Genomic DNA, 27,638 nt, shown 5'->3' with positions numbered 1-27,638 from the left:
ATGTTTTCATTTAAGTGTCTGACCGGTAGACGATGTGGTGGATTAGAGGTTTAGGATCCACACAGGTTTGAAATTGAGCAGCTTTTGAGATTCCCCCTCAAAAGAGTTCGCTGTTGGAACGTTTTGAAACACTACAGGTGACGTTGTGAGCCATGTTGGTCCCATGAATGTAGGTTTTAGTAAATTCGGCCCCCGGGAGCATGTTGTTCTGGAAAGATCCACATGATAAGAGTCTGAATGACGGACATTATACAGGTGATCTGAAAGCCTCTCATCACAGGCAGTGTCACGTGAACACAACAAAGTGAAGAAGGTTAAAAAGAATTGAAATGAAGCTGAATTTCAATTAGTGCATCAGATTTCCATAATGCAGAGTGTGTGTGAGTCATCACGTCCCTCTTCTCTGTGAGTTGCTGCGTTTGTGAGTAAAGATGAAAAGGCTTGTTTACTTTCTGACGCTCCTCCTGGAGTTTGTTCGTGGACACTTTCCGAGAGTGCGTCTTTCAGAAAAAACTCTCCGACCTCCACGTTGTTCATCTGAAGTTTGTTTACGCAGAATCCGTCTCCTCTCTTAACCTTGTTTGCAGCGGTGAGGTCCAGTGAACGGATTTGTCTCTGGAAAAGGCGGAGGCGCTATTGGAATATTGGATTTGCAGCCTCAGCTCAGTTCTGCATGAATGAGCCACTTCTGCTGCGTCCTGGAGGAAGCGCTGCCGGTGACCTGCCTCGACTGAACTGCTTTTACGCTGCCGTCACATTAATCGCGCATTTTTGCGTCTTTTTCATTCCGTACTCAAGGAAACGGCTGAAGGGAATGTGCCGTTACTCTTCTTATTCTGAACTCTAATCACTGAACTAAAGCTGTGAGCTGTTCATGTTGCATAACAGCATCTGTAGTGGAGTCAGTGGAGGAGGAATTCAGATCCTGAATGTAACAATGGCACAATTTATTGTCAGGCCATTAAATCTTCAGCACTTTGTCATATTTTCTAAAACAGCAGTGTTGTTGAAGGTGTTAAATGAATGGATTTACTTCTTTAAATGGTTTTGAAGCTACAGTGTTCCGCAGTGTTGACGTGGACTGTGTTATACTGCGAGGTGTTAGTATTTAGTAATCGCTGTGGTGAGATCCAATTCATTTGTTCCCACCAAACAAGTTCAACTAAATATAATCGATCACAGAGAGAAGGTTTCATCTTCAAAGTGCACATGTGGTGAGGGCTCTGATAAATGGCGCAGATGCTTTGCATTACAGTTTTAAATCACAGCTGGGTGTAAAGTCGGACTTAACAAAGCTGGGAAACCTTGTTAGTGTCAAGATTCTCAGGATTTCACATTACTGACCACAGTCGTGCGACGCTGCGAGCAGGGACGAATTAATAATAACGTATCCAGGCTGAAATGTGCCACGGACTCACTTTCACTGACTGTCCACCTCCCAGCAGCAGCTGAACTTCTCCACCCCTGAGGAACCGAACATCATGTTGATGCATGACTCCTCCACCGTGTCTCCACAGTATTGAACCTCCTCTCCCCTCGTCCTCTTTCAGCACAGGCCCCGGAGCCGATCCTGACCTTTACTTTGCTGGTGAGGAAAGACAGAAGCACACGGCAGATTCTGTTTTAGCTCAGAGTGTGTTACTGTGACGTTTGCGTAGCACGTCTGGGGTGAAAGGACGGCGCTATTATTATTCATTACAGGTCCAGACTATATAGATTTAAGTGATGTTTTATAAAACATTGATTCGGTGACTCTATTATCTCAAGGCTGTCATGGAGTAGGTCAACGGCAGACACACACAGGCTAAAGCAGTGTCACATGATCATTATTACATGTCCACTTCACTCTCGAGGAGAAATTGTCCTTTTAGCAGTTGAAGCATTTGATTCTGAATTGAAAATGAAGCCACAGGAGTTCAAGGACGTTTCACTACCTTTTTTTTTTTTTCCCTATAACCCACAGTCACACTGGTTACTTGATACACGTAATTTGATTCAACTTGAGATTTGAAGTCGGCTGCAGAAGCCAAAATACTCAAGAAATTGATGACACAGGCGATCAGTGCAATAATCATCCCTTAAAGTATAGACCCGTTATTTTCTTTCATTTTCAGCGTCGGGTTGAGTGTTTCTGACAACCACAAAGATGGCGACAATGGAAGAGCTTGTGATGAAGCTCTTACGAGGCAAAAGCTGCCGTGTTGTAAATGTTAAAATTAAGCAGAGGTTTTTGAATTGCTGTGTCTGTGTAGTGTCCTACAAACTTTACTTTCTTAAAAAAATTAAGTATATATCAGTTTTTAGAATAATTCCCGCAAGACGTCAACTTGTTTTTAGAAATCTCCATAAAAATGGACATTTTGTTTTGCACAAGAACCATGAAAAACTAGAAAAAACGAATTTGCAATCGGTAAAATATTAATTCTACAATCGTAGGTTTTTTCACGGTAAGACTAGATTGATTCAAAAAACTGAGATTTTATCCCACTCGTATCAGTTTTTTGCCGAATACCACAGTTCCTGTCGAGCAGCACACAGTGTCCTAATATAGAAAAGAAAGGAAAGAAGTGGGCTGCCACTTTTAGAACATGGTTATTCAGAGATAATACTGACATGAAATATTTAAACAGATGAGGACCTGTGCTCACCTTCTGTCACACCTGACAGGCAGGGGTCTTCTTCTGTATCAGCCTGATTCTTTTCCCTGTAGCTTAAATCATAAAATGTCGTATCTCTTGAATCTTTGAGTGTGTGAAGTTTCCTTTATAAACCACAGGTGCTTAACCCTTTTTTAAAACCACCTCCTTTCAATGTCACCTTGAGCTTCAGCACATTCATCTCGTGCCTTTTTCTCCTCCAGACTTTATTGTGTATTTCTCAGTTTCACGATTGTTGTTTCGACCTCACTTGTTATTAGTTAATTCCTCAAGCACGACGACTGAATCAGACTCTGCACGTGTAATTTAAAGCTGCCTTTTGCTAACGTTTGACTCTACATGTGGGTCACGGCACAGAAAAGCAAGTTTCCAAGGAAACAAACAATTGAGATTCTGTGTTCAACAGTGAACGAGCATCATTAGACTAAAACACTGTTAAGTGCTGTTAGTTGAAAATATCCTGAGGGACTATCCCTCTTCTATCCTTTTAAATAACAAGTCTGAACAAGTAATAGCTTTTTCTGAGGGCTGGTGTTGAAACTGGCCCGATGACACTTTTTAAAGTTTCAGCCTTAATCTACAGCCGACTGCTGCTTTATTTAATGAAGCTATTTCTCTTCTAATGAACGTCCTTAGATTTGTGCTCAAGTACATTTTGTGGATAGTCGTGGATACAAGAGGTTTTAACAAAGATAGACAAAAAAAGTTGAGGCTTAATGCTAGTGGTGTGACTTTGTGGAAAGACAGCAAGGTGGGACAGCGTCTCAGTTCTTGGTATATTTGTGACGCTGAACAGAAAGGCAAACAAATGATCCATACACATGCAACATGTGACAGAAGCTCACATGTCGACGTTGCCTCATTTTGGCAGATGGAAACCCAAAAAGCCTGGGAAACACTGCTCCAGTTTATTTGCCACAGTGTAGAACAAATGTGTGTGGGCGTCGAGAGGTTCATTCGAGCAGAATCTCCTATTTTCTTCTGCCAGTTTGTTTCTAAAGATGTCAAATCACCCATGAAGAAGTTTTTTTATTTTTATTTTTTACGATCTTGCAGGGAGGCTGTCACCTTTTTATGAACATTGAAGCTGGAGTCACCTGGTGTTTATTAATCCAGTGACGACTGAGTCTCAGCAAAGGGAACAATCACTTTTATCTCCTGCACCGTGCCGCAAGCAAACCTTCGCAGCATATCGGAGGGGAGAGGTCACATGCTTTACTATGGTAACAATGCTCGGAGAAGAAATAATACTTGTTTCCAAGGTGACGCGTGTTGCCACATTGCAAATGTGGGTGGAGAAGATGCTCAACCTCGAGGCGGCCTCTATTTCATAAACCGTGTTCCATCAAGTGGTGTCATTAGCGGAGTGCCGCTCACTCTTCATTTCCTCTGATTGTGGCGGTTTTTCCTTAAAAAAAGTCTCCTTCAGAAAATCTGCTTTTTTATACATGCATCTGCAATTTGTGGCTGAATGAGTGCAGCTCTCTCAGGAAGATTATTTTATCCTCTGCACCAATCAGTTCAATACAGAGAAGGGCAAGGAACATGAAGCCAAATATAGGAAGAGATCATCCCCAGATTCATGGAGTTGTTTTTTTTCTTTCAATCCCTTTTCCTTGTTTTAATCTCAATCACAATCGTAACAATGCTTTGTACAGTATTTTAATCCAGAGATCGTGAAGATTAAATGTGTGCCAATGGGGTGGGGGGGAAGCAGAATACTGTACCTTTTAGAAAGGATGTGAAGCAAAGTACTCATTGATGGGGGGGCTCCTCACATGCTACAGGTTCTCCCCTTTAACCTCCTCCATGCTGAGGTCTCTTACTCATAGTACGTTTGGGCTGCTTCTGCCAAGTTCCTGGTTTTAATCAAGGATCTTTTGTCTGGGGAAGCCAACATCAGTGTTAATGACAGGGACAGGCAGTGAGAGAAGTTGGATTGGGTGTTGGGGGGGGGGTGTATAAATAGCAGCTTTTGTAGGCTATGGATTCCCTGTTGGGTTGGAGCCAAGCTAATAGCAGATCACGTCAGCTGAGTAGCATAGACACGCTCCTGTGGCTGTGGATGCAGATGAGCCGTGGTGATGCTGTCGACAAGATATGCTGAGGAACAAGTTGTTTTTTTTTCCCCCATAGCACAAATACAAGGCTCTCATTTGCATTGTGTGTGTTTGTGGAAGTGCACACATGCTCAAAGAAACGTCAGAAAAAGTCAGGCTCGACGGAAGATAGAAACCCAACTTACAACACTCCATCTGGTGGAACATGTTCGTAGGAGAGTAGTTCAAAAACATGCAAAAAGAGCTCCGGCACACTGTCCAACCTGCAATCAGTGATTTATTATGCTGGTAATATAGGTCCACTAAAACGCTGCGGCATAATTAGATTATTATTATTCAAAAAGAGCCTGGGATCAGTGTCTTCATCGTGCAGACTGGATGAGACAGGGGTTCGAACCTCCAACCTTCCACCATGCTTTTTAGATAGATAAAAAGTAATTCTCCGATTGCATTCAAAGGTGGGCGATGTTGTTTGGTTCATTCAACGCTTCTGTTTCTTCTCGCAGCCGCGAGTCGCAGTGGTTCAGATTGACAGGATGTGCGATTTGTGGGTCACCACAGGGATTTGGTTTGACTGGATTGTTGTGTACGTCCTCCCCGTTCTCTCGATTCTTCTTTCTTGAGTTAAGGGAAAATACAGTCGCTCAAGGTCAATTCAATCATCGCTATAATGGATTGCTCGTCTCCCTTGACTCGTTTACAAAGCCTTTGTGTCGCTGCTTGTGTGTCCAACATTGTGTGTTAAAGCACGGTGAATAGCAGCTGTGTGTGTTTGAATAAAAAAAGAATAATGAGGATTATAAGTGAGAATAAACTAGAGACTTGTATGTTGACTTGTAGCCTGGCTTCCCCTTTATCAGCAGGTTTCTGTTTTGAATTACGCTTCTTCTTCACCTTGTACTTTTGCACATTTGCTTGCATCATGCTTCAAATAGGAAAAATGTAGTGATAAGAGCAGATGCATAAAGCTTTTAGTCTGAGCTTTTCTAAAGAGCCTACGTGGATTGGTACACAATTTGAAGTTCAATTTGCAATTCAAATCTTTTTCAGACTCTGATTGTCAGTTTTCAGAAGAAATGCAGGAGCCCTCTATTCTCAGCATCAGCAGCAGACTGCAAATACATGAATGAAATGTAAAAGCATGTGGGGGGTGTGGTAGAAACCAGTGAAGGCTCATAAGAGAACCACACCCGTAAAAATAAAATCAGACAGAATCTAATGTATAGTCCTTGAAAGCTTTTATTTTTGAAGGGAATATATGCTGCTGCTATACTGCTCCATCCATTTCTAATAGGGTTTGATCTAAAGCTAGAACAAACCCTGCTGTTGCTTCAGGAGCTCACGATGTGCGGCACACTTCAGATCTCATGTTTCACCTTCTGAGGCACATCCTGCAACCCAACATCACACGAGAGCCTTTGGTGCTTATCTGTCAACCTGGTCACGCTCGCTATTTGGGGCAGAGCTGGCAACGCTCAGTCACTGTCGAGGTTTGAGGTGGAGTTGGCAGATGTCTAACCCTGAAGATTTCTGACACATATCTGAAAACCCTGCAGTAACCCATGGGATTTTCAAACACGTAGCTGGCAACGCTTCACGCCACCAGGGCTCGTTCCACATGGCGCATCTTGATCTGGCATCGCAGACGCCTTGAAGAACTGCGGGGGGGTGGGGGGAAGCAGGCTGGTGCAAAGGATGGAGCTGGCGAGTCACCAGAACATCTCATGTGCGGCCCTTTGGAGACTAAAGGCTACTAAAACAAAGATGTGCACTTAGAGTGATGCATTTCTTGAAATATTATTTTTTCTCTATTTTTAAAGAAGCAGTATTGTGACAATGTGAAAACAGAGAAAGTTGTTGTACTGTAATCTTTATCTATTAAGTTTCCCTCCCATCTTGGCCTCATAAATGAATAGAGAGCAACAGATAGATTATAATAAACAGGTTAATCGCAAAATTACATGAATCACGATTGTTTGAAAAAGCACATCATTCATATTCTCGTAGAACAGCATTTTATGGGTCAGAGAAGTTAGAGGATACCGGAGGATCAAACTACCGACTTTCTGTTTAGTGGATGATAATTTTTATTTCATTTTGCATTTATTGCCGTTATCAAGGACATTTTAATAACTCAGACTTTGTGTTTTTGAAGGACACGATTACTGAGTGTGGGAGAACCAGATTTCTTGTTGAATCCTTCATCCCATATCTTGTTCGCACCAAGTTACGCAGGGTAACTCCAGGAAGTTCAATGTGCATCATAACATCGTGCCAGAGAAGGTGTAGCGTCATCGTTTAGACGTATTGTAGACAAAAGCCAAATGTCAATGGTTGTTAGTGGGGTTTTTTTTAAAAGACAGTTTTACAACTGAGGAAATACATTCAATACGTTTCTTAGACCTGCAGGGTGCGTTTCAGAGATAAACTGCGAATGTAAAACATTTTGTTTTGTAGTGATTTGACTTTCAAACCATCAACACAGAGGAATCACGATGAACGATTGTAATTACAGTAACTCTCATAATGAGCAGAGTGTTTATTTTTGCCTTAATTGCACAGATGTACGTCCTGTATTTTCATCAAGGTCGCGAGAAAATAATAATAATAATTAGAAATAAATCTGTGTGTAATTATTTCTTTGAGCCTCGTGTTGAGTGTTAATGTTCGGGGGACTGTAAGACAAGAGGGAGTATTCACACAATCAGCAGCTGTTCACTTATGTCATTGTTGCAGTAAAAATACATAGAATGAACTCAGGAGGATTTCAAACAACCACCATCATCGTCCCATTTTCTTGGAGAGCTTTCACTCCGTAGACCCCCCCCCCCCTCCTCATGTATTATTGAGGCACGTTCCAAGTGTTTTCTGTGATACTTTTCCTCGACGGTGCATCATGTGGCAGGTCACTTCTCGTCTACCCTTGGCGTGACCCTGACGCCACATTAAGACGCCGCAGGGGAGCCTCTGCACTCGTTTGCGTCCTGAGAGGAGGCTGTAGTGCTTCTTGCTCTCTGTAGTCATTCTTCTCCCACTGCGTGCTGAAGGGTGGTGGGGTACATGTCACCATGCATCACAGGTCTATATCTCACAGGTGGAGAAAGGTAGTTGTATTTCGCAGAATGTCTCACTTGTCTGTGAAGGGTGAGATTTACCTGCTTGGAGATTTCAGTAGATACGAATAGACTGTATCTACACTATGGAGGAAAAGCTGCAGGGTGAAGCAACTGAAAGGGCTGAAACATGAAAAACTTGCTCATCTCAGAAACTAGAATATTTATATCAGATTATCCTGCGATAAAATCTGTGGACCTTGTTTTTTCTGTCTCCCTCTGAACGAGTGACTCAGGACTGCAGCGCTCAGTCATGCTGAACCCAGAGAGCGATTGTGCTCAGTGGGCATTTGGGGCAGGTGAGGAAAGCGGGAGGTGGGGGAGGCTGCTGTGTGGTAACTCCTTCTTCACCAATACCAGCTTCGGCCAGAGCACGGTTTACTTCATTTCTACTACTGCACTGTGGATTCTGCATTTTATTAAACATTTATATTTGTAATAGGTTAACAGTGTCTCTGTGATTCCCTGAGCTCTTTCCAGGAAACAGCTTGTGTCCTTGAAGCAGATCAAGCCTCTGATTCTAGAGCAGAAAGCCTGCATGCATTAATTTACTGAATGTATGGCTCACTCTGTGGCAGCTCAACCCTCCTCCTGTCGCTGTCTGTCAGAAACAAGATTGAATTAATGTGTGCTGCTTGTTGTCATCTTTAAAAACAGGAAGTGAATCTAGTATTGAGCTCCATCAATTTAGTATTTCGCCTCCTTACATTTGTGGGATTGACACGTATGTGCAACAAAGACTATCACGTATGTGGAGCAATCATCAGTCCTGCGCCCATCTTGTTTTTTTTTAAACCAGAGGTAACCACAATTGGAGGAGCAGGGGGTGGAGCCTCAAGAACACTGCACGCCCACCCAAACCCTGCGACCTTGATCCATTGGATGGCACAAGCTGTCAATCACACACCCCACTACGTACGTTGCTTTATCATCTGATTCTAAATACAACTATAATTTATAAAATGAACATCGACCAAAAACTTGTTAAGAAAATCAAGAAGAAGAAAAGACTTTTTCTCATAGCTTCTTTTTCCAACCAGGTGTGTCACCCTCTGCTGGTTGTTTGTGAGAATACATGCACTTCTGCATTGGTTTCACTTTCTAGAGACAAACACTCTGTGTATATAACCTTTAATGATGGACGGTTAACGTTTCACACATTTTAGATTCAGATTTGCTGATTCTGCAATTTTTCTCTTTCAACTTAAATTACGCTACGAACAGCAACATTTTGAAAATGAATGTCGAAGCATGACTGCACAGGGAGTTGTTGTCTTGCAGCTTGTGAGCTTTGCGTTGTCGCGTGTGATGGATGCGACTTGTAACGAGGCACTGGGGCCTGAACCCAGGAAAACAAAGCAAAACATCTGGCCACTGCGCCCGAAGGAACTGAGGGACATCAGCCTCCCAAGGACAGTTCTCTTAGCCTGTGCACTCCACATTCATTTGTTCTGTGTGTGTGTGTGTGTGTGTGTGTGTGTGTGTGTGTGTGTGTGTGTGTGTCCTGCATGTTTGCCACACTTTCCATCAAATCTCAAAGTCCAGGCCAGAAGAAAGAAAAGTCATCATCAACAACTAATGATCATCTATTATCTTTAACTCCTGCTGGAACCAACCACAGGTGTTTTATTATTCTTAGAAAGGAAACCGATCACTCCTTCAAGTCATTGCTCAAACGCTGAATGTATGAAAATCGTCCCACACGGTGCCAAACTGCCTGTTCCCTTCCTGCGAGTTGTTTGTGTTGAGTTTCCCTGCAGGTCCGATCCACGTCTCCTCATCTCAGCACCTCTGCCTGCTCTGCCTTTAGACTGCATTATTATCCCATTCTGCCTCAGCCTGTGGTTAACGCTTGGACGCTCTCTTTCCCCGCCGCATTACATTGGAGGAGACGGGGGAACTGATTATAAGCTCGGTCTGTTTTCTAAACACGCGGCCGCGTTCTGCTCAGACTCTCCCGGTTATGTGAACTTCAAATTGTTCATTCATACAAAGAGAGAGAATTGTTTTGATTAGCGAGTGCACTCTGAATGACGTTTCCTGAATGCGGGCTGACTCTCAGGTGGTCGCCTCCGTGCTACAGACCTTTCATGAAATGCCAGAGATTCACAGCACCAGGCCTTCAGCACTAATTCGTTTTGAACGGCGCCAGAGGCCAGTTGACTTCCAGTGTTTACCTACAGAGAGAGAGGGGGAGGAAATACTCGTGTTTGACTGTGTTTGTGTAGCAGAGTTTCTCCCGCCAATTGAATATGTACACACTTGTACATATATAAATATATATTTATAGATTACTGATATGAATGCTGTTGTTTGTGTTCTGTGAACAGTAGCAATGTGACATGAAAACCTTATTATCCTGAGCGGTTTGACCTTTAAAAGCCAAACGCTGCAGCTTCAGCACAGCTTGGATGTTACGGGAGTATTTGGCATCGCTCGGCGATGATGTGAACAGCTATTTGTGGGTCAGTTTTTGAACCGGCCTCAGTCACGCTGCCTCATTGAGAACCTGTGGGGCGCTTGGATACCATCTCTCTCCACGTCCAGGACGGTTATTTTCATTCGAGTCCATATAATTCATGTAGGATCCCTGTGATCTGCTGCCGAGTTAAGTGTCCACGAGGCTGCGCAGGAGAGAGGGCTGCGGGGGAATGATAACGCTGGCCGCACACACAAAACAGAAAATGTCTCAGATGACTTGAGAAGACGGGATCGGAAAAAAGGAGGCGAAGCTTTGTATCAGATGGTTTGTAACGATGACCTTAAAGGTATCAGCCCTCTGACCATTGGTTCTCTCCAGTTTCCTCGACGTACTGTAGCTACTTCATGAGCTATTTCTGTTTGGTCTCTGTCGATACAGCTCAATACGAGGTGGAGTAGATCCAGGCAGCGCGAGTACACAACTCGTCTTAATGTCATGTATAGTATCATATATATTTTTGGATAGTAATACACCTCTCGAACTTTGATTTAAAATCTGAGCTCAACAGTTTCTTCTTCACCTCAGTTTTGCAAAGCTTAAAGAGGCAGGAGCTTTAACCAAGTGTTTTTTATGAAAATAGGAGCTGCAGCAATGGACAGTCTGAGGGAAGAGATGTTTTCTGCACATTTTTTAAAGTTATAACACAAATTAAAATAAATATGAGGCTCCTGTGTCTCATTTAAACATATCACATGCTCCTCATTGGCAGATTGAGTTAATCCACTTATTGCTCCATAGACGGTGAAACTGCACCAAATCTTCAAACCTGGATATCATGAGACGCATGTGAGAAAATAAGTTGTTTTTTATTTATTTAGATGCACAGAGCCTTTTAAAGCAATAATACATAAAGCATGAATGAAAGGCCACGGCTGCTGCTCGCTCTAAAATCCTCTGTTCAACGCTCCGAGACACTAATTGTTAATTTATGCTGTTTGATATTTACACGCAATTTAACTTGAATGCTGTGTTCAGGACTAAGTAGACAGTAAAGCTACACCACACACAGCTTTCACAGTCAACCCTGAACTGGTATCAGAGATTATATTACCACCTTGATGGTTTGAAGTGTGGTCAGACGATGATGCAGCCTCTCCCCTGTTGTAAAAAAAGTAAATGTTAATGGACAAGCCGTACGAGCTCTATAGAGACACAGAGGCAGTAAAAAGTTTTTATATCCCTGTTCAGTTTTAATGTTTCCTGGGCGTCACACAGCCAACCTATATGTTCTCCTTTATTTGCATGGATTTTTCAGTTTAATCTTTGGGCTCCAGAGCGCCGTCCTTTCAAGGAAGCTGCGATAAATGGAGCCAAGGTTCAGGTCAGTGGGGTCAGAGCTCCCTGGGGATTAGAGATCGCTTTTCAGCTTCCAGTGTAGACAAAACAGCCAGGACACAAAGACGGAGAAGACGGGTAAATGTCAAGGCGGTCAAGAGAGAGCAAATATTTCATGTCAATGCTAAACTATAAGATTTAGAGGGGATCTCGCTGTGTCTTTGGAGCTTTGCAGCTTCCATATACGTGGTACTCCCTCCCTCCCACGCTCTCTGGTCAACGTCCTTTGTTACGATTCCTGTAATGAAGCTTTAGATTCTCCTGATTTATCTCTTTCATACCTCAGAGAACCGAACCTCAGACGGTGCGTTACTTTGATGCACAGAGGGGGTTTTGTTGATTATGGCTGTCACTGGACGATGTTATCTGTACGGACAGGGATTGAATCATCATTGCTCCAAAGCCCACATTCTCCTCCTCCTCCTAATCTTTGCAAATCCCACCACTCGTCTGATGAATTTTCTACAAGTGGCATCTCGCCCGCACCAAACGGCTCCGCTGCTCAGTTGTTGGTTATCAGCCTTTAACTAAAATTGCCTCAGTTATCTGGTAACAGGACTTTGATTTACAATATTACACCGGAGCTCACGTTCTGCGGCTTTCATCTCCGCTGGGTTCATTCATCTCACGTTGCAGGACAGAAACAATGTGTTTGCTTTCAGAAGGATTCATCTAATGTCGGGTGCTTGGCGCTGGTGAACGTGGATGTACCACATTGGATCTTTGTTCACAGTCTCAACTCCAGAACGCTCCAAACCCATGGTTCTGACCAGACTTTGATTTTTGTACCGTGATAAATTTCATGCGGGAGGGAGGGCTCTGCAATCTCAGCTATTTTCCATCTTGCCCCATAATCTTTAAATTTAGACTTTCCTAAAAAATAATGGGTGGTTATTTTCCGTGCATCCATTTTCATGGCAAGAATTAAGCAAAATGTAGGTTTTATTAAAAACTGCCAGGGCTCAGGTTTATGTAAACATCTGACTGATAGCGAATGAAAAGTTTAATTGGAGTAAAAATCTGTATACATTTGCTCTGTATATTATTATGTGTTTCCTCGCAGTACTAAAGTGCAGAATCTTAACTGTACTACATTTTCCTCCGTATACAGATATTTGTTAGGTGCTGAAAAACCTTCAATGAAATGCACACAAAACCCAATCAATTTAAAAATGCCTGGAGCTTTTATTTAATGCAAAGTGTCCCAGTGAACAGTCTGGTACCGACAATGGAGACTTTGCTTTTACGTCTGAAAATAAAGGCTGTGAAAACTCAATAAACCGCCCAGCGTTCGAGGATTTGTGGAGAACCATTGCAGCCTCAGACTAAACGGTAAAACCATTTCCCCACTATAATGGAGAATGAGAAGGCACAGCGCCATCAGCCATGGGAGCCATCTCCTCCTGCTGCACAAGGTGAACGACAGTCACAGCACATCAACCGAGAGCCGGCCTGCTGCTGCTCTGTCCCTGAAATAAAAAACAAGACACACGGAGAGCATTTGTCTCGTTTTGGTGCGTTCTGCTCTCCGTGGATAATAGATGATGGATGGTGTGACATTTGCGGCCATGCTTGTTTGGGTGTTTCACAGCGATATACTCGGTTGCTGCCTGGATGCCCGGCGACATTGGGACCAAATGAAGAGTGTGAGAGAACGTTACATGTGGGAAACAGAGAGTGGGGCTTCTCCTCGGGGAAACTGTAAGCTCTCCCCCTCCCTGACCTTTTTAAATATGGACGCTGCATGGCCATGCATTGCAGTGGCATCAATTTATCACCACTCTGGAGCTGGATGTGTCAGGTTGAGAGTGTATGTGTAGGTGAAGGGACACTTCTCTCACAGCCTCGTTTCCCCCAATGAAAGCCAAATAATCCATCTTGAGATGAGGCTCGTTGCGTCTCTACCTTGACCTCGACCTCCTCACAAAGACACAAGGCCGGGTGGATCACTTATAAGGGGAGCTGGGGTCTCCTGTCTCCTCTGTCTGTAACAGTTATTCCAATTGATTCAATGCCTTAGAGACGAGGAGATGGAGATTGACTATCTAAACTTATTACTGTATGTATTACGTTTGTGCTCCCAAACATAGTATTTGAATTACTTTTCCTGTCAGACAGCACAGGGCTACTGTGTCTGCTCTCTCAGGGCTTCCCTCACCTCTGGGACAGACGCCATTCACTCTGAGATTTACTCAGACAGAACATGTTCGACAGATTGGAGTTTGATATAAAACCATTTTATTTTCTGAGACACTTAACCAAACAGTGGGCAGAGTTAACAACGGTCTAAAGAAAATAATATTTGTCTATTCTCAGTGTTTTTCAGGCGAGATATAAAATGTGCAACATTAAAATATTTCTCTTTTCTGTAATCAGTGTGACTTTGAGGCAAACACACAAGATATATTTCTTTCTTCTGCCGCTCAACAGTTCTACAGAGTCCATCCATGTGAAAACATTTCCACAGTTCTCTTGGATTTACACTCGTGTTGTGATGGGACGCTGGAGGAAGGCGTGGCCCTGTCCTCACACAAGAGTTCAAAGGGATCAAAATTAGTTATTAGGTGCTGGAAGGGCAGTAAATTGTCAGGCTGTAATTTCCACCCTCAGATTTACGATTTGGCCTCAAGGGGCCTTTACAGCACGGAGACGACCCCTCTTACCTCGGCAGCCAAAGGTTATTGTAAATCACACCCCTGCTACCCTCAGCGCCATCACACACACTCTCTCTCACACACGTGGAGTCACACAAACATCCTGACCTTTCATTTCCCTGTTTTTTTAATCTGTTGTACATGCCCGCTGTGCTGTACCTGGAATAATCCCATCTACAAGTTGATTTTAATTCTTTTTTTTTCGGTGCAGTGACCAGTCCGCCGCTGACCCGAGAACACATCACAACAGCGTAACACAAAGTCCATTCAGGGCCAGCGGTCATTGTCCTCCTCAGGACCCGTCTCTTGTTTGTGTATTCAGCGTCGCCTTTTGTCCCCGGAGCTCATTTATTAAACTGTTCAACTCCCCAAAATAATCACAGCTCCATCAGGCAGAATAGAATCAATGCGTTATTCAACCAAAGAGAGTTCACTGGTTTCCCCTTTACTCATGGCTGGTTCAGTTTAAGTTAGTGGTTAATTGTGTCCATTGTGCATAAACGATCCTCCTCTGGAGACTGCAATCAGAATTTTTTTGTGGATTTTAGCAGAGGACGTGTACGAAGAAGATCAGACGAGCACGTTCGGAATTCATGTGTTGAGGAAGCAATAAAAATCCAATCCTGCCTGATGGTTTTACTCTTACAGCTTCTCTACATCTTTCGTTCTTTTACATGCTATTTATTTGTGCGGCTCTTTGAAGCTGTGACGTTCTACAACCTGACAATCTCTCTCAGCGGATATTCATGTCTCTCAGGTTCTCTATAGGTTCTGCAGGTGCTGTGCAACTGCATGACAGCAACAGTTCAATTGTCAGCTGAGTAGTTGTGCATCCTCTGTTCTGTGTTTTGACAGAAAGACAGAGATGTTTTATCTTTGACAGAAGCTCGCTGTGTGCCGTTGTAACACTTATCGTCTACACCTTCAGCTCAGCGATGTGAAGCCATGTAGAAGAGGAGAGGCTCGTCAGCGCGGATCACCTTCTTGAATATTTAAAGCAGCGGAAATGAGCCTGCTGCTGGCTGAGCAGTGGCCTCTTCCTCAAGGTCTCTGTGGCTCCTCGGTGTCCGAGCCAGAGACGCTGTGATGGATTTCTTTATCAGCACGATGTTGGCCAGGAATCGAGCTGCTGCTGGTCCTGGGTGAACTTCTGCTGCTGCTGCTGTTGTGTGGTTGATCTTCTTTTTGTATCTGACAACTCCAGACGAGTTTTTAAAAAACAAACTTCTCTTTGCGTTCAGGTGCTTCAAAGAGTTTCTATATGATCTGATCAAATTAAAATAAAGGACACCTCTCTTCATAGATTTGAGATATACAGTAAAAGAAAAGAAAGCCGTTGGTTCCATTTATCTGATCTCAGTGTTTGAATGTGATCATAGTGATATTTGTCCACTTTGTGTGGGGATCTAACATTCGTATTGACAGCAGCAGGCTCGTCTCATCACTTATTCATCAGCTCCCTCTGTCCTCTCCTCCCTCTGGTCCCACGCTGTAAATATAACACTGTTTATCAAATATTCAAGATCCATGCTGGAGCTTTCTGAAACTCCGACCTTTGTAAAAACAACAAAAATCACAATAACGGTTCCGTCTGCGCTCACTGGTCATTTGTGTTTTCTTCTGGTCAGAGTTTGTCTATATCAGAGAATTTACTGCAGGTTTCAGATAACATTTCCCATCATGCATTCCTTTCACAAAGATTCCCAGAGCCTGGCTGCTGGAAATGAAGCAAGCATCATCACATAGAGGTGTTTATTTTTTTCTTTCGTGAGTCAGCATCACCGTCAATCACTCCTCCGATTCTCCTTCTCTCCTGAGAGTGATGCGCAATCGGCAGGATTTGTTTTTAGCCCGGAAGCTTGAATCTCCTGCAGAAGCACACGACCCGTTTCTTAAAAAATAGAAATAAAAAAATAGCTGCAGCTGTAATTTTGGCCGACAGTTGGACCACTCAGGGAGGAAACCTTGTCCACCATTTCATTTAGAGTTCACCTTCCAGGCACACACACACACACACACACACACACACACAACCTGACATATTGCAGTGCGAGGCAGTTTGCCCAGGTAATGAGAAGTGGGGAATAGAAGGAGGTATTGGGGGGGGTAGTGGTCCAGCAGGTCATGGGTAAAATAGTGCTGCAGAGAAGCTCGGAGCATAACCTCAGCTCAACCCAATGGAATTTTATTCTTCGCAGCTGTTTGAATGGACTATAAAATAAAGCAGTAACACTTCATCACACTCATGATGATGACATTTTCTGCAAAAGCGCAGACGAGCCTTTGAAAAACAGGTTGTCTGAGACTTTTTTAGGATCCATGTCAGGTACAGAGGAATATCAGAGTCCCAAAAACACTGCCACTGCTCCATTATTGATGATATAGTAAAAAAGAAGTCTTGGAGAGAATAACCCGCAAAAAAGTCTTTCCCACAGACAAGCTGAGTGAAAAATCCTGACCGGGGGGGTTCGTAGATGAGAGTGTGGATATACCCAACCCAGAAAAATATTTAATATTTTAACCTTTTTAAGACTTTTTAAAGCCTTGGATTCAGATTATTACATTTTTTTAAGATCCCTGAAAAAGCTCTTAAGCAGCATTCAGCCCAACTATCTGCAGCTTTCGACATCTACATCCTTATTTTCTCATTTATCTGTCGATTCGACAATCAAAACATCCTAATTATCACAAACTGCCACTCCAGCTCCGCTCACAGTTGGGCAGCAGTTGGCAGCTTGGAGGATGTCAGCGTTTCGCTCATCACTTTTCCCTGAGGGAGTTTGCCAATGTCCACAGGCCCTTTAAGTCTAGTGTGTGTGTGTGTGTGTGTGTGTGTGCTTTTACAGCACAATCTGTACATCGGACTTGTAAAACCGCTGCAGAGGTGAAAGTCCACTTAACTGCCTGCATTAAATATGCTGTCACGCAAGGCCCCGGCATGTGCAACTTCACCTTTTTATTTATACGCCTCGACTCGACTCCTCTAGCCGTCTCTCCGCTCTCTGAGTCGTATTTCTGCAGCGGCGCATTCAACCATTTGCAGGTTATTTATGAGAGCAGTGCCAGGAGGCAGAGTTTCCAGGGAATACAAATTCACCAGGTTGTTTCCCTTGAGAGACGGAGAAGATGAAAGAATATTGAATGGAAACAAACTTTGATTTGATGCGTTTTTGTGTTGTGTGTTATTCAGCATGGATGTGGGATGTTAAGTGTCGGCACCGGGTTTAAGCATCATACACCTCATATGATTTTTGTAACTTCCATGTTGATGTTTGTACGAAGGTTATGCAGTTTTACATTTTCAAGCTAAACTAATCATCCCAATCTCTATTTTTAACATTCAGATATTAGAATGATATAGATCTGGGCAAGAAAGCTTTAAATTTACAAATGCAAATCTTGGCGTATTGCTTTTTTGATTATTTACCGTAGATATAAAGACGAAGCTTCTCTTCCCTGTCTAACTTTCCCCTTTGAATATTCTGAAATTATTTACAAATGTTTTTTAAAACTCTCCTGTCAATCTTCGCAAGCCTGTTTGTGTGAACAAATTTAATCCTGACTGCCTGAAAGAACTTGCAAGTCAATAGGAAGCTGGTTATGTTGTTTCAGCGGAGCTCATAATCTTTCAAGGTCCTGACAGCGTGGCCTTTAGGAAGAGGCGGTCTTAAAAACATTTCCTCGCCCCCCTGGGGTCGCAGCCTTCTCCTTTTAACTCGGCTCTGAGAGGAACAGTCGCCCTGAGACGGCTGCTTTACAGAACGGCAGCGGAGGGAGGGTGTGTGCTGTTGCTGAGGAAGCTTATACCAACACTGTCAGGGCAGGAGAAGAGAGGGGGGGATTGTTTGGGTCCTTAAAGCAAATGATGCAATTTGTGGAGGTGACTGTGATTAGCTGCAATCCTCTGGGAGGGAGATCCGTGAGCCCTAAGCTTCTGAGCTGCTGCACATCCATCGACTGTGAAAGTTTTGAAAAACGCAAAAGCGAACTCTGTCCTATAATGACCCTGGAGCTTAATTTACAAATGATTCCCAAGATAATTTAGCAATGAAAGGGGGATGATCTCGGTGGGGAATAGGGTTTGATACAGAATATTTAACAGTTCATAATATAACCTGCAATCACTTCAGTATTTTAAAAAAATCCTAAATCCATTCAGTAAATCTCACAGACCGTCTTCCTGATGTTTCACTGGGCCTATATTTCCTGTTGCCATGGTAACAGCCGTGCCCCGACAGTTGACCCGCTCTTCCTCGGTAGATAATCTAGTTGTTAACTCGGCAGTCTTCTCCCACACGCTATAATAAACACATTTGTCCCGACAGGTCAACCTTTGTCTTCTTGATTTGTGCTGACAAGCTGCAATTAGACGTTGAGAAGGCGTCAGAGGAGCTGGTCTCTTCGGCCTGTTTTGGTCTGTGTGTGTATGTAATTAACGATGTAACAGCAGGTTGAGGTATAATTAATGAGAATGTCAACATTTTCTTTTTCATTACAATCATCGTAAAAGTTGTTTGCTCTTGATGCAGACCTGGTGTTTTCTTCGATGAGAAATCAGTGAAAGCTTTTTGATTCATGACAAGTTGTCATAACAATATCTTGATTTATTTTACCCCAATAATTAGAACTGAATCATAAAAAAAGACCTCAGTTAATTAACATCACCTCATTTTTTTTTTTTTTTATTCTGTCTCGTCTTCATTCCTGAAAACACAGAATGACATTCAAAGGGCTTTGCTCAATGGAAGGATAAATCAAAAGAATATAATTAAATGATCTCATGTGATTAAAGTCCTGTTCTATATTATCTACACAACATGTCTTTAAATCAGGATACACAAAACATTGCTTTTAACAGAATGCAGTCCAGTTCAATAACCTAAAAATGTAATCCTCAAAATTTCAGTTTTTCCTTTACTCCCTGAAATACGTGCAAGGAATCTGTATAATATAGTACAAGTTATTAATCTCTAAAATATTCATTCATTAAGAAACAGTTTAGTTATCGAATGATTAGTGTTAAAAAAGCCAGAAACATTAAGATCCACACTGTCTTGGCTTCTGCACTTCTAATTTCTGAAACAGCTGCAGTTTTAATTAAAAAAGTGGTTTCTACTTGAAATTGAATCAGATTTAAAGATGCTGCAACATCCTTCAGGCTCTGATCCTGAACCCTGCAAACTGATTGGCTCTCAGGTCCAATTAAGACCTGAGACAAACACGTCTGAACCCTGCGGGCGTGCCATTCCACACCGTCCATCTCTCTTAATATTTACACCATAGACATAAAATCTCATGTTTGAGTTAAATCCACTTCACTCCCGAAAGTCAGAAGGGATTTGGGAGGGTTTTATAGTGAGCAGGATCTTTGTGCGGATGATTTGTCGCTCTATAAGGTCTGTGAGGATTTGTTGTGTTGGTGCGAGACGTTTGCCACACTCCCCGGAGTTCGTCTCTTACCCTGAGTTATCGTCCTTGTCTCCTGAAGGGCAGATCGTGCATAATCTTTGAATAACAATGTGTACTCAGATATTCAGATCACAGTGATTTATCATATTTTCATTTTATTATAAGCTCATTATCATTTTACTGCAGTGAAATAATACGAGAGGTGCAACTAGTGATTATGTTTCATATTTTTATTTTGAATTATTTGATTGGTCCATGAAATCTGATATGGAGAAAGGTTAGGGTTCTTGACAAATAATGATGAAGGAACAATTATTTCAATTATTAAGCCTTAATTTTGTGTCTATCAACTTCCAGAACAATCTATTTTTGACATTTTATGGTTTTGTTGTGATTTTTTCCGTAATTCTTCAAATATAAACTGATCCCCTTGATATTTTGAAGCAGGACATTGTTTGTAAGATTTTCCTGCTCTACTCTGCAGACGTACATTCAGATAAATAGTCACGTTTTCCCTCTTGTGATTCATAAATCCGACACTGTGCATGTTAGTTTTTGAGTTGCATGGATTTGAACAAAGGATGCCCCCTGTCAGACTTCGACAGTCGTCTCTAACGTCACCTGCGTGTTTCTGTCTTTGCTTTATTCAGACGGAGGTGACAGGGACAAAGGTTTGAAGTCGTCCTGAGTGACGGGCTGTCTCTCCTCCTCTGATGCTTGTTTACCACAGCGTTGTCAACATATAGCTCAAAATCCCCTGAGTGGATTCGTGAATTAGAAATATGCATCTCAGTGCTGGTGTTTCTGTGGCTGGAGTTCAGGGGTGTGTGTCTGCAGCAGCAGCAGCAGCGTGATCAGGCTCTAATTGGTGTACAAATGTAGTTCAGGCTTATTTAAACCTTTTGTTAGTATCCATCTGCAGAAAGATGGAGTGAGACGGATCGAGAGGTTTGGCAGAGGAGAGCACGGCACTGTTTCAAACTCATGTTTATATAATGTTTCGGCCTTTTTGTTTTCTGTGAATTTCAGTTTCACGGTACGTGATCTCTCTGACCTATAAGGTGCTGCAGCCTTTCACACACGCTGCTGCGTCGCAGCCTCAGCGCGTCTCCTCAGCTGTTGTTCATTGTGTCGTTATCAGCTTGTTGTACGACTGCACAGCCAGGACGCTCCACAGGCCTCAGTCGTCCTGCCGCTCTGCACTGCAGGTGTAAATCCACGACACCTGAACCACGAGTCAATCCCCAAAAATGGTTGTATGTGAACGATTATAGCGTTAAGAATATCAAACTTGATTTCCCCAGTTACATCAGAAGTTGTTCATGGTGATTTTGTTCTTTTGTTGTTGTATTTTCACTTTCCAGCACACATCTGCCGAGCTCGGCTGTTTTTGAAGTATTGCGTCACTGCGCCGTGCACGATGCAGGGCTGCTGCAGAGGGCGATGCTGACCCTTCTCCCCTGTTTATTGTTGTTGTGCAGGAGTTTGCTGCGCTGACCAAGGAGCTGAACGCCTGCAGGGAGCAGCTGCTGGAGAAAGAGGAGGAGATCTCTGAGCTCAAAGCGGAGAGGAACAACACCAGGGTGAGGACGACCTCCACACACATCCTGAAAACATTCACTAAACTCTCTATGCTAATCCACCATAACTTGTGCCACTGATTTAAAGAAACACTGAGCTTTCTCTCTGTTCTGAATGGATGCAGACCAAACAAATGAAAGTCACATCACAACCAGTCAAACTGTTGTTTTGACCATTTTCATGGCAGAAATGTTGACGCCCGATTCTTCCAAATTCATCCTCCATGGGAAACTTGTGCAAACTTTCCCAACTTGCCCCAAATTTTTTATGTCAGCTGCAAAAAAAAAAAAAAAAACCCTGAAAAACCTGCTGCACACTGTGATAGACGGCATCCAGAGGAAGCTTAAGCTATCTGGTGGGTTCCGGTTTTTCGGCTGCAGACGCACTGAAGCAGCCATGCACACAGTGTGTTTCCAATGCCCAGACACAACTCATTAGCTCCCCACATTCGGAGTCCCCACTTATTTCACAGCTTCACATGAACGACTGCTCAACAATGAAACGTCCAAATGGCATCGATGCTCCGCAGCGTCCAGTTCACAGCGTCTCCAACAACTGAAGACATTAGTGGCTCAGCTTAATTTTGTGGGGCTGAAGTCCTGTATCTTCAATGACAAGTATTTATTTTATTTTTGAAGCAGTAGGCAGACTCTGCTGTTCTGCTCTGCACAGATAAGACCCTGTGTTCCCTCCCTGTGCTGATGAAGTGAGGATTTTCCTGCACCGTCTCTCTTCACTGGGTGTGAAGGCAGGAGATTTAAGCACAACATGGCGTAAAAAGGAGGAGGAGAGGGAGGTGAGGCGCAAGGAAACAAGGACAGAGTCATTCTCACTGTCTCACTTTATTATCACCTCAAATCCTCAAATGGGCAATTACCAGGCAAACTTTAATTAAGCCTGGTTCTCGTGTCTGGTAGGTTTTAATGAATGTTGGAAGGCATGTGTGGGCAGTGAGCGGACTGAGGAGCAGTGGAAACTATATGGTTGTTTGGGACAAGCACGTGGACTGAATATAAAGATGGACGACATCACGGTCCCACAAAGCCTTTTCACTGCCCCCTGGTGACAGGCTGCAGAAGAGATCATCGACCCGACTCCTCCATGTTAGTGGACTAGATATGGAACAAACTAAAAAGTCAAAGCACACGTCAAATCAACTTTTCTCAAAAGTGATCCATGTGTTGTAAATATTTCTATTAAGTCTATTAAGTGATCTCTCCCGTCTGTGTCCTCAGCTCCTGCTGGAACATCTGGAGTGTCTTGTGTCCAGACACGAGCGGTCGCTTCGTATGACGGTGGTCAAGCGTCAGGCTCAGTCTCCCTCAGGAGTTTCCAGCGAAGTCGAGGTCCTCAAAGCTCTTAAGTCCCTGTTTGAACACCACAAAGCCCTCGATGAGAAGGTGAGTCTGCACGATGCACATCCGTCACATGAATCACAACAGGCAGGAGCTGAAAGTGTTTCAGGCAGAGGCTGAAAAGAGGAGCTGCAGCAATGGACAGACTGTGGACAGTGACGTGTCCGAACATTAGATAAATCATGTTAACTTTCAAAAGTAAAAACACACATTGAAAGTATGAATATGTCTTTTCATATAGATGGATCGACCAGCTAATACTTAAACGTGGCAAACATTGGCGCTGCAGCGTTATCTGTGTCCTCCTGGTATCTGTTGATGCTTTTAGCCTCCACACGTCCCAACCATCATTTCACCTGCCTCCTCACAGTCTGCAAATTTATGACCTCCGTCCCCCGTGTGATATCACCGCCGCCCCTGTTATCCATTCAGCCGCACCCGTAAAATCATGTCCACAGCCTCTCCACTGGCAAGGGAATAAAAGCTGTCCCGTGGAGGTGGGGGTCCCATCACACCCCAGACCCTAGCTAACTTCTAATCCTGGAATGCAACTGGGCCGCAGCAGTGATGGTGCGGTGCAAGTAATTGCTCCATCGCAGCAGCAGCAACCCTGGAAGAGGACAAATATGATCCGAGTTCACAGGCGACGAGGGGAGAGCGCAGGAGGGGAATCTCCTCCCAGCAACCGGTGCTTTAAAAGAAATAACAGCCTCATGTCGCTGCTTTGAAGCCACTGTAGAGTGTTATTGTTCAGATACGGGAGGAGGAGCGGACACGCTTTGCTTTTTCTTTCCGCTCTGTTCATGCTCGACGACCCAGACTGGAATTTAAACTGTGAAAAAGGAGCTGTGTGATCCATCTCAGAGCGAATATAAATAGATCATACATATATGTACAAGCTGGTCGTGATGTGTGTTTGGTTGTTTTGGGTTTCAGGTCAGGGAGAGACTACGGGTGTCACTGGAGAGGGTGTCCGCCTTGGAGGAGGAGCTTACAGCAGCCAATCAGGAGGTAAGAATTACCACAAGGTCACAAACGTTATGATATATTTTAATCATGGATGGACTAACTAACAATAACTATACCAATCATGAAACAGGGAGAAGGAATGATAGAAACATACATGCTATATGAACGGGAACAACATCGAAGACGTCTAACTTGGATGGAAACAGCTTTGTTGTCCTGATTGTCCGCTCAGGACGACCTCCTTGCTGATGCATTTCTAGATTGTAGATTCTAGATTGTAGATTTTGAATTCAAAGGTCAATACAGTCAGAAAATGAACTTCTGTCCCTAACTGAATTCTAGTGTTGGATTTAGTTTTTTAGATCATGCACCACAACCACAGCAACATTATATCACTTGCGCCTCTTAATCTTTTCAAAACACTGAAGCACCGCGCCGACAGACGAGTGGTCACTTCCTGCGGTGGCCTAACTTTCCTGTCAGCCTCCTGCTCGGCTGAAGTGCCAGAGCTGCTCTCACACTGCGGACGGGCTGAGAAAAAACCCTCAGGCTGGCACTTCACAGCCAGTCAGACACTGAACGTCTGCGAGAAGATGGGCAGAGGAGGGACGGAGGGAGGGAGGGAGGGAGGACTGAAAAGCAGAAAGAGGGAGAGGTTGGGAGGTGAGTGGACAGACAGGTAGTGAAGAGGGATAAGATCTGTGAGACAGTGAAAGAACAGGAACAGGTTTTTAAAAGAAAGGTGACAGACGTCTGACTCCTTAAAACTCTGCGTCTTATTTTAACTCTTATGTCCCTGACACACTCTCTGCGATGGACACTTGAAACGTCTCACATCACAGCAGCCAAGGTTAGAAAGACAATGCTGCACATCTGCAAGGCCGGCGCTCTTAAATGGTTAACACCTCGCTCTTGTCAGCGCGGCGGACCGATGAGTGATTAGATTGTTGAGGCGGCAGAGGTAAGGAGGCAGTTAAACCGGCTTCGCAGAATAGACATGTCCACACCTCGGAGGCTCCGGGGAGCCGGGAGCTGCTGCGAGCCGGGGAACTGGTAATTGATTTGGAATAGAGCGCTGGTACCAGTCCGTCTTTGGCTGCCGGGGTAAAGACAACAACATAGAGCCGAACGTCAAGCTTAGCTCAGGAGCGTATACTCCATTAAATCTAGTCCTGAACATTATGGTCAAAAATAAGAGCAAGATAAGAATTTTAGTTTCAGTCGATAAATACATAATAATAAATAATAGTAAAATAAATATAACATTATTATTTCTTTAAAGTTTCTTCACAGAGTGTGTGTGTGTGTGTGTCTTTATAGTGTATGATCGATTACAATTTAAGCGCAGTGCACCAGCGTCCTGCACGTCCACATTTTTCACCTTGACAACATCAATCTTTGGAAACTCCCCCCACCTCCCACCCATCCCTCCTTCATCCCAGAGGTGCTGAAGAGAGATAAGGAAATTCTGATGCTTGCATCCTGTCCTTTCTTTTTCGTCTGGCTTTGACGGGAGGTAAATCAACAACATGAAGAAGGAATGAAAAAAAGAAACAATAGGCACCGTGTTTATTTTGCAGCTGGCAAACTTGTCCTGTCTCAAACTTCACAGCTGGAGCTGCATCTGTCGCGCTCCATTCATTGATAGTTGTCACCTTCCTTCATGTCGCGGGCGGTGTTTGATCCCCGAGCAGCAGGAATTAGACAGTTTCAGAATAACGGCGCGGAAACGTACGGAGGCATTGTTAAGCCGTTGTTAAAATAATGAGATATAACTTTATACTGTAGGAGTATTAAGTATACATATGGAATTCTATAATATATATATATAGACATTAAAGTATAAACTCAGATGTGTCATCTCGATTTTCACAAAACATTATTTCCATGTAAGTTCATGCTGTGTCTGAATTTATCAGAATTGGGGAAAATGCAAGCAAACACCATCCAAACTCGGAAACTCTGTGAAATGTTTTTGAATGTAAATCACACAAACACGCCGAAGTGGGATCAACGACTTCACAGCTCAGTGAACTGGACCTTCTCAGGAGCATGTGAAGGCGCAGTGTGTGAGAATCCTGACTTTACTTAATGTGTGTTTCATTTCTCCCCCCCCCGTCCTGCAGATTGTGGCCTTACGGGAACAGAATGCTCACATCCAGAGGAAGGTGGCGTCTGGAGACGGAGCAGACGACTTACTGGAGGGGAGTGAAGCTCAGCAGAAAGTCCACAGCAAGGTGAGCAACTGACATCAAAATATGAAGAGGAACAATTTTTACAGTTTTCAAATCACAAGCCCTTAAAGGTTATTTGAAGTTACCAGGAAGAAATTTGGTGGTGAAAGTATATTTTAGTTTGTGTTTATGGAGTTAATATCCGATATAATCATTAAACAAGACAAATTGTAAAGACGTTATTATGTACAAGCTTCTCCATCCTCAAATATAATATGACTCATATTGGTAAATTTATCATGATATTAATCATGTGCATTATACATGATTTACTTTTATACACTGATCTCAAATATTCAGCGTCAAAATCACTGTTTCGTCTCCTCCGCTGGATTCTGTGATATTATAAAAACTGGTTCCTGCTCATGTACAGTCTGTTCCCCCTGCTGCTGTAATCGCAAACACACTTATTATTCAAATATGACAACGTTTATTGACAGGTTTTGATGACACATTTAGCTCTGCAGGATTCCTGGAGGGGCTGTGAGAGCTCTCGCTGTGACCTCCGCTCCTCATTTCATGCAGGAGCACACGTGCTTCTGCATAGTTGAATACAACCCCCTCCCCCCCTTTTTGATTATTAATTTAAAGACGCGGGGGGGTGTAACAGCGTCCAGGTTCACTACACGATGCGATGCTGTTCGATATCAGGAAAAAAACATCCAACCCCCTGAGCCCAAAGCAGCGTCTCACAGAGGATACCTGCCTGGATATGAAAAGATGAAAAGTGTGTGTGCTAATGAGGAGACGGCTATCGGCTGCTCTGGTCTGTGAAGATAAAAAGCAGAGAATATTTTCGTTTAAGTTTGCAGAAAGAAATTGCACTCTGCTGCAACGAGTGTTTCTTCTGGTCAATGGACTGACAGACCTGTAACCTTGTTGTGAGACGGAGGAGGGCTTAGTTATTCAATGTCACCGCAGTCAGACGGGCCGAGGGAGCGGAGCGACAGCGCCGATGTGACAGGTGGGAACGGGGTCAGCGAGGGGGGGGGGGGGGGCGGAGGAGTCGGGACGAGTGTGGCTCCTGAAGTGCATATTGACCCGCGGAGCTCTCAGACCCTCAGCGCAGACCTGGATCTTCCTGATAAGCAGCTAATGCAGTTGTGACACGTGAGGCTTGTTGCTGCGCCTCTTTAAGTTTTCATATCGTGGATTAGAATCATTTCCTCTCACTCGTCAGATGAACTGATTCACTCAGTTACTTTCTACCTTCGTCAAGGAGGTTGTGTTTTGGTTTGACACAAAAACTACTGAAAGGATTTCCATGAAAGGATGTGGGTCACGGAAGAATCCATTCAATTTAGTTGTGTATTCTTTCTAACGTACTATTTGCAATTTGTGCAACAGTCTTTCTAAGATTATTGATATAAAGGAAATTGAGCTGCGTTCAGTTCTCTCGACTGTGTTTATTTATTGTCAAGTTGTTTACTGACTTCATTCTCGACCCTGTGTGATTTGCGTCTCTCCGTCCTCCCCCTCATTAATCTACCTCATGCAGAGAGAACCCAGCTAAACCTCATCATATCACGAATGTCAGTGTCAAAGCAATTTCTCCAATTGAATCCGAAGCGGTTCTCATTCCGAAAAATCAAAGCCTTGAGAATTTCAGAAGGAGAAATGGGAGCTAGACCTGATTTGTCAACGCCCACTTCAGTGCACGGCAGGAAACCAGAGCATGATGGGAAATCAGAAGATTGTTTTTCCATCTGGTTCAGTTTTTAATTTGGATAACGTCAACATTTTACTGATTTTACAAAAGAGGTCAAAACAGTTTATTGAAAGATTTTTA

General features: G+C 43.4%; 1 protein-coding gene across 13 annotated transcripts in view; it reads left to right on the top strand.

Moving 5' to 3' along the window:
- The window catches only part of ppfia2 (PTPRF interacting protein alpha 2), a 172,525-nt gene that overhangs the window by 117,926 nt on the left and 26,961 nt on the right, over nt 1–27,638 (top strand). For all 13 annotated transcript variants that reach the window (XR_011240068.1, XR_011240067.1, XR_011240069.1 and 10 more), the window contains 4 exons: nt 21,192–21,293; nt 22,527–22,691; nt 23,583–23,657; nt 25,742–25,852. Coding sequence is in view for 10 of the 13 variants with exons in the window: in XM_069519333.1 (XP_069375434.1) it covers nt 21,192–21,293; nt 22,527–22,691; nt 23,583–23,657; nt 25,742–25,852 (453 nt within the window). In the remaining 3 variants the exon portion in view is untranslated. The remainder of the gene's footprint in view (nt 1–21,191; nt 21,294–22,526; nt 22,692–23,582; nt 23,658–25,741; nt 25,853–27,638) is intronic.

This window comes from Paralichthys olivaceus, chromosome 23 (genome assembly GCF_024713975.1).
Source record: "Paralichthys olivaceus isolate ysfri-2021 chromosome 23, ASM2471397v2, whole genome shotgun sequence".
Lineage (NCBI taxonomy): Eukaryota > Metazoa > Chordata > Actinopteri > Pleuronectiformes > Paralichthyidae > Paralichthys > Paralichthys olivaceus.
This window is presented reverse-complemented; position numbering and strand designations above follow the sequence as displayed.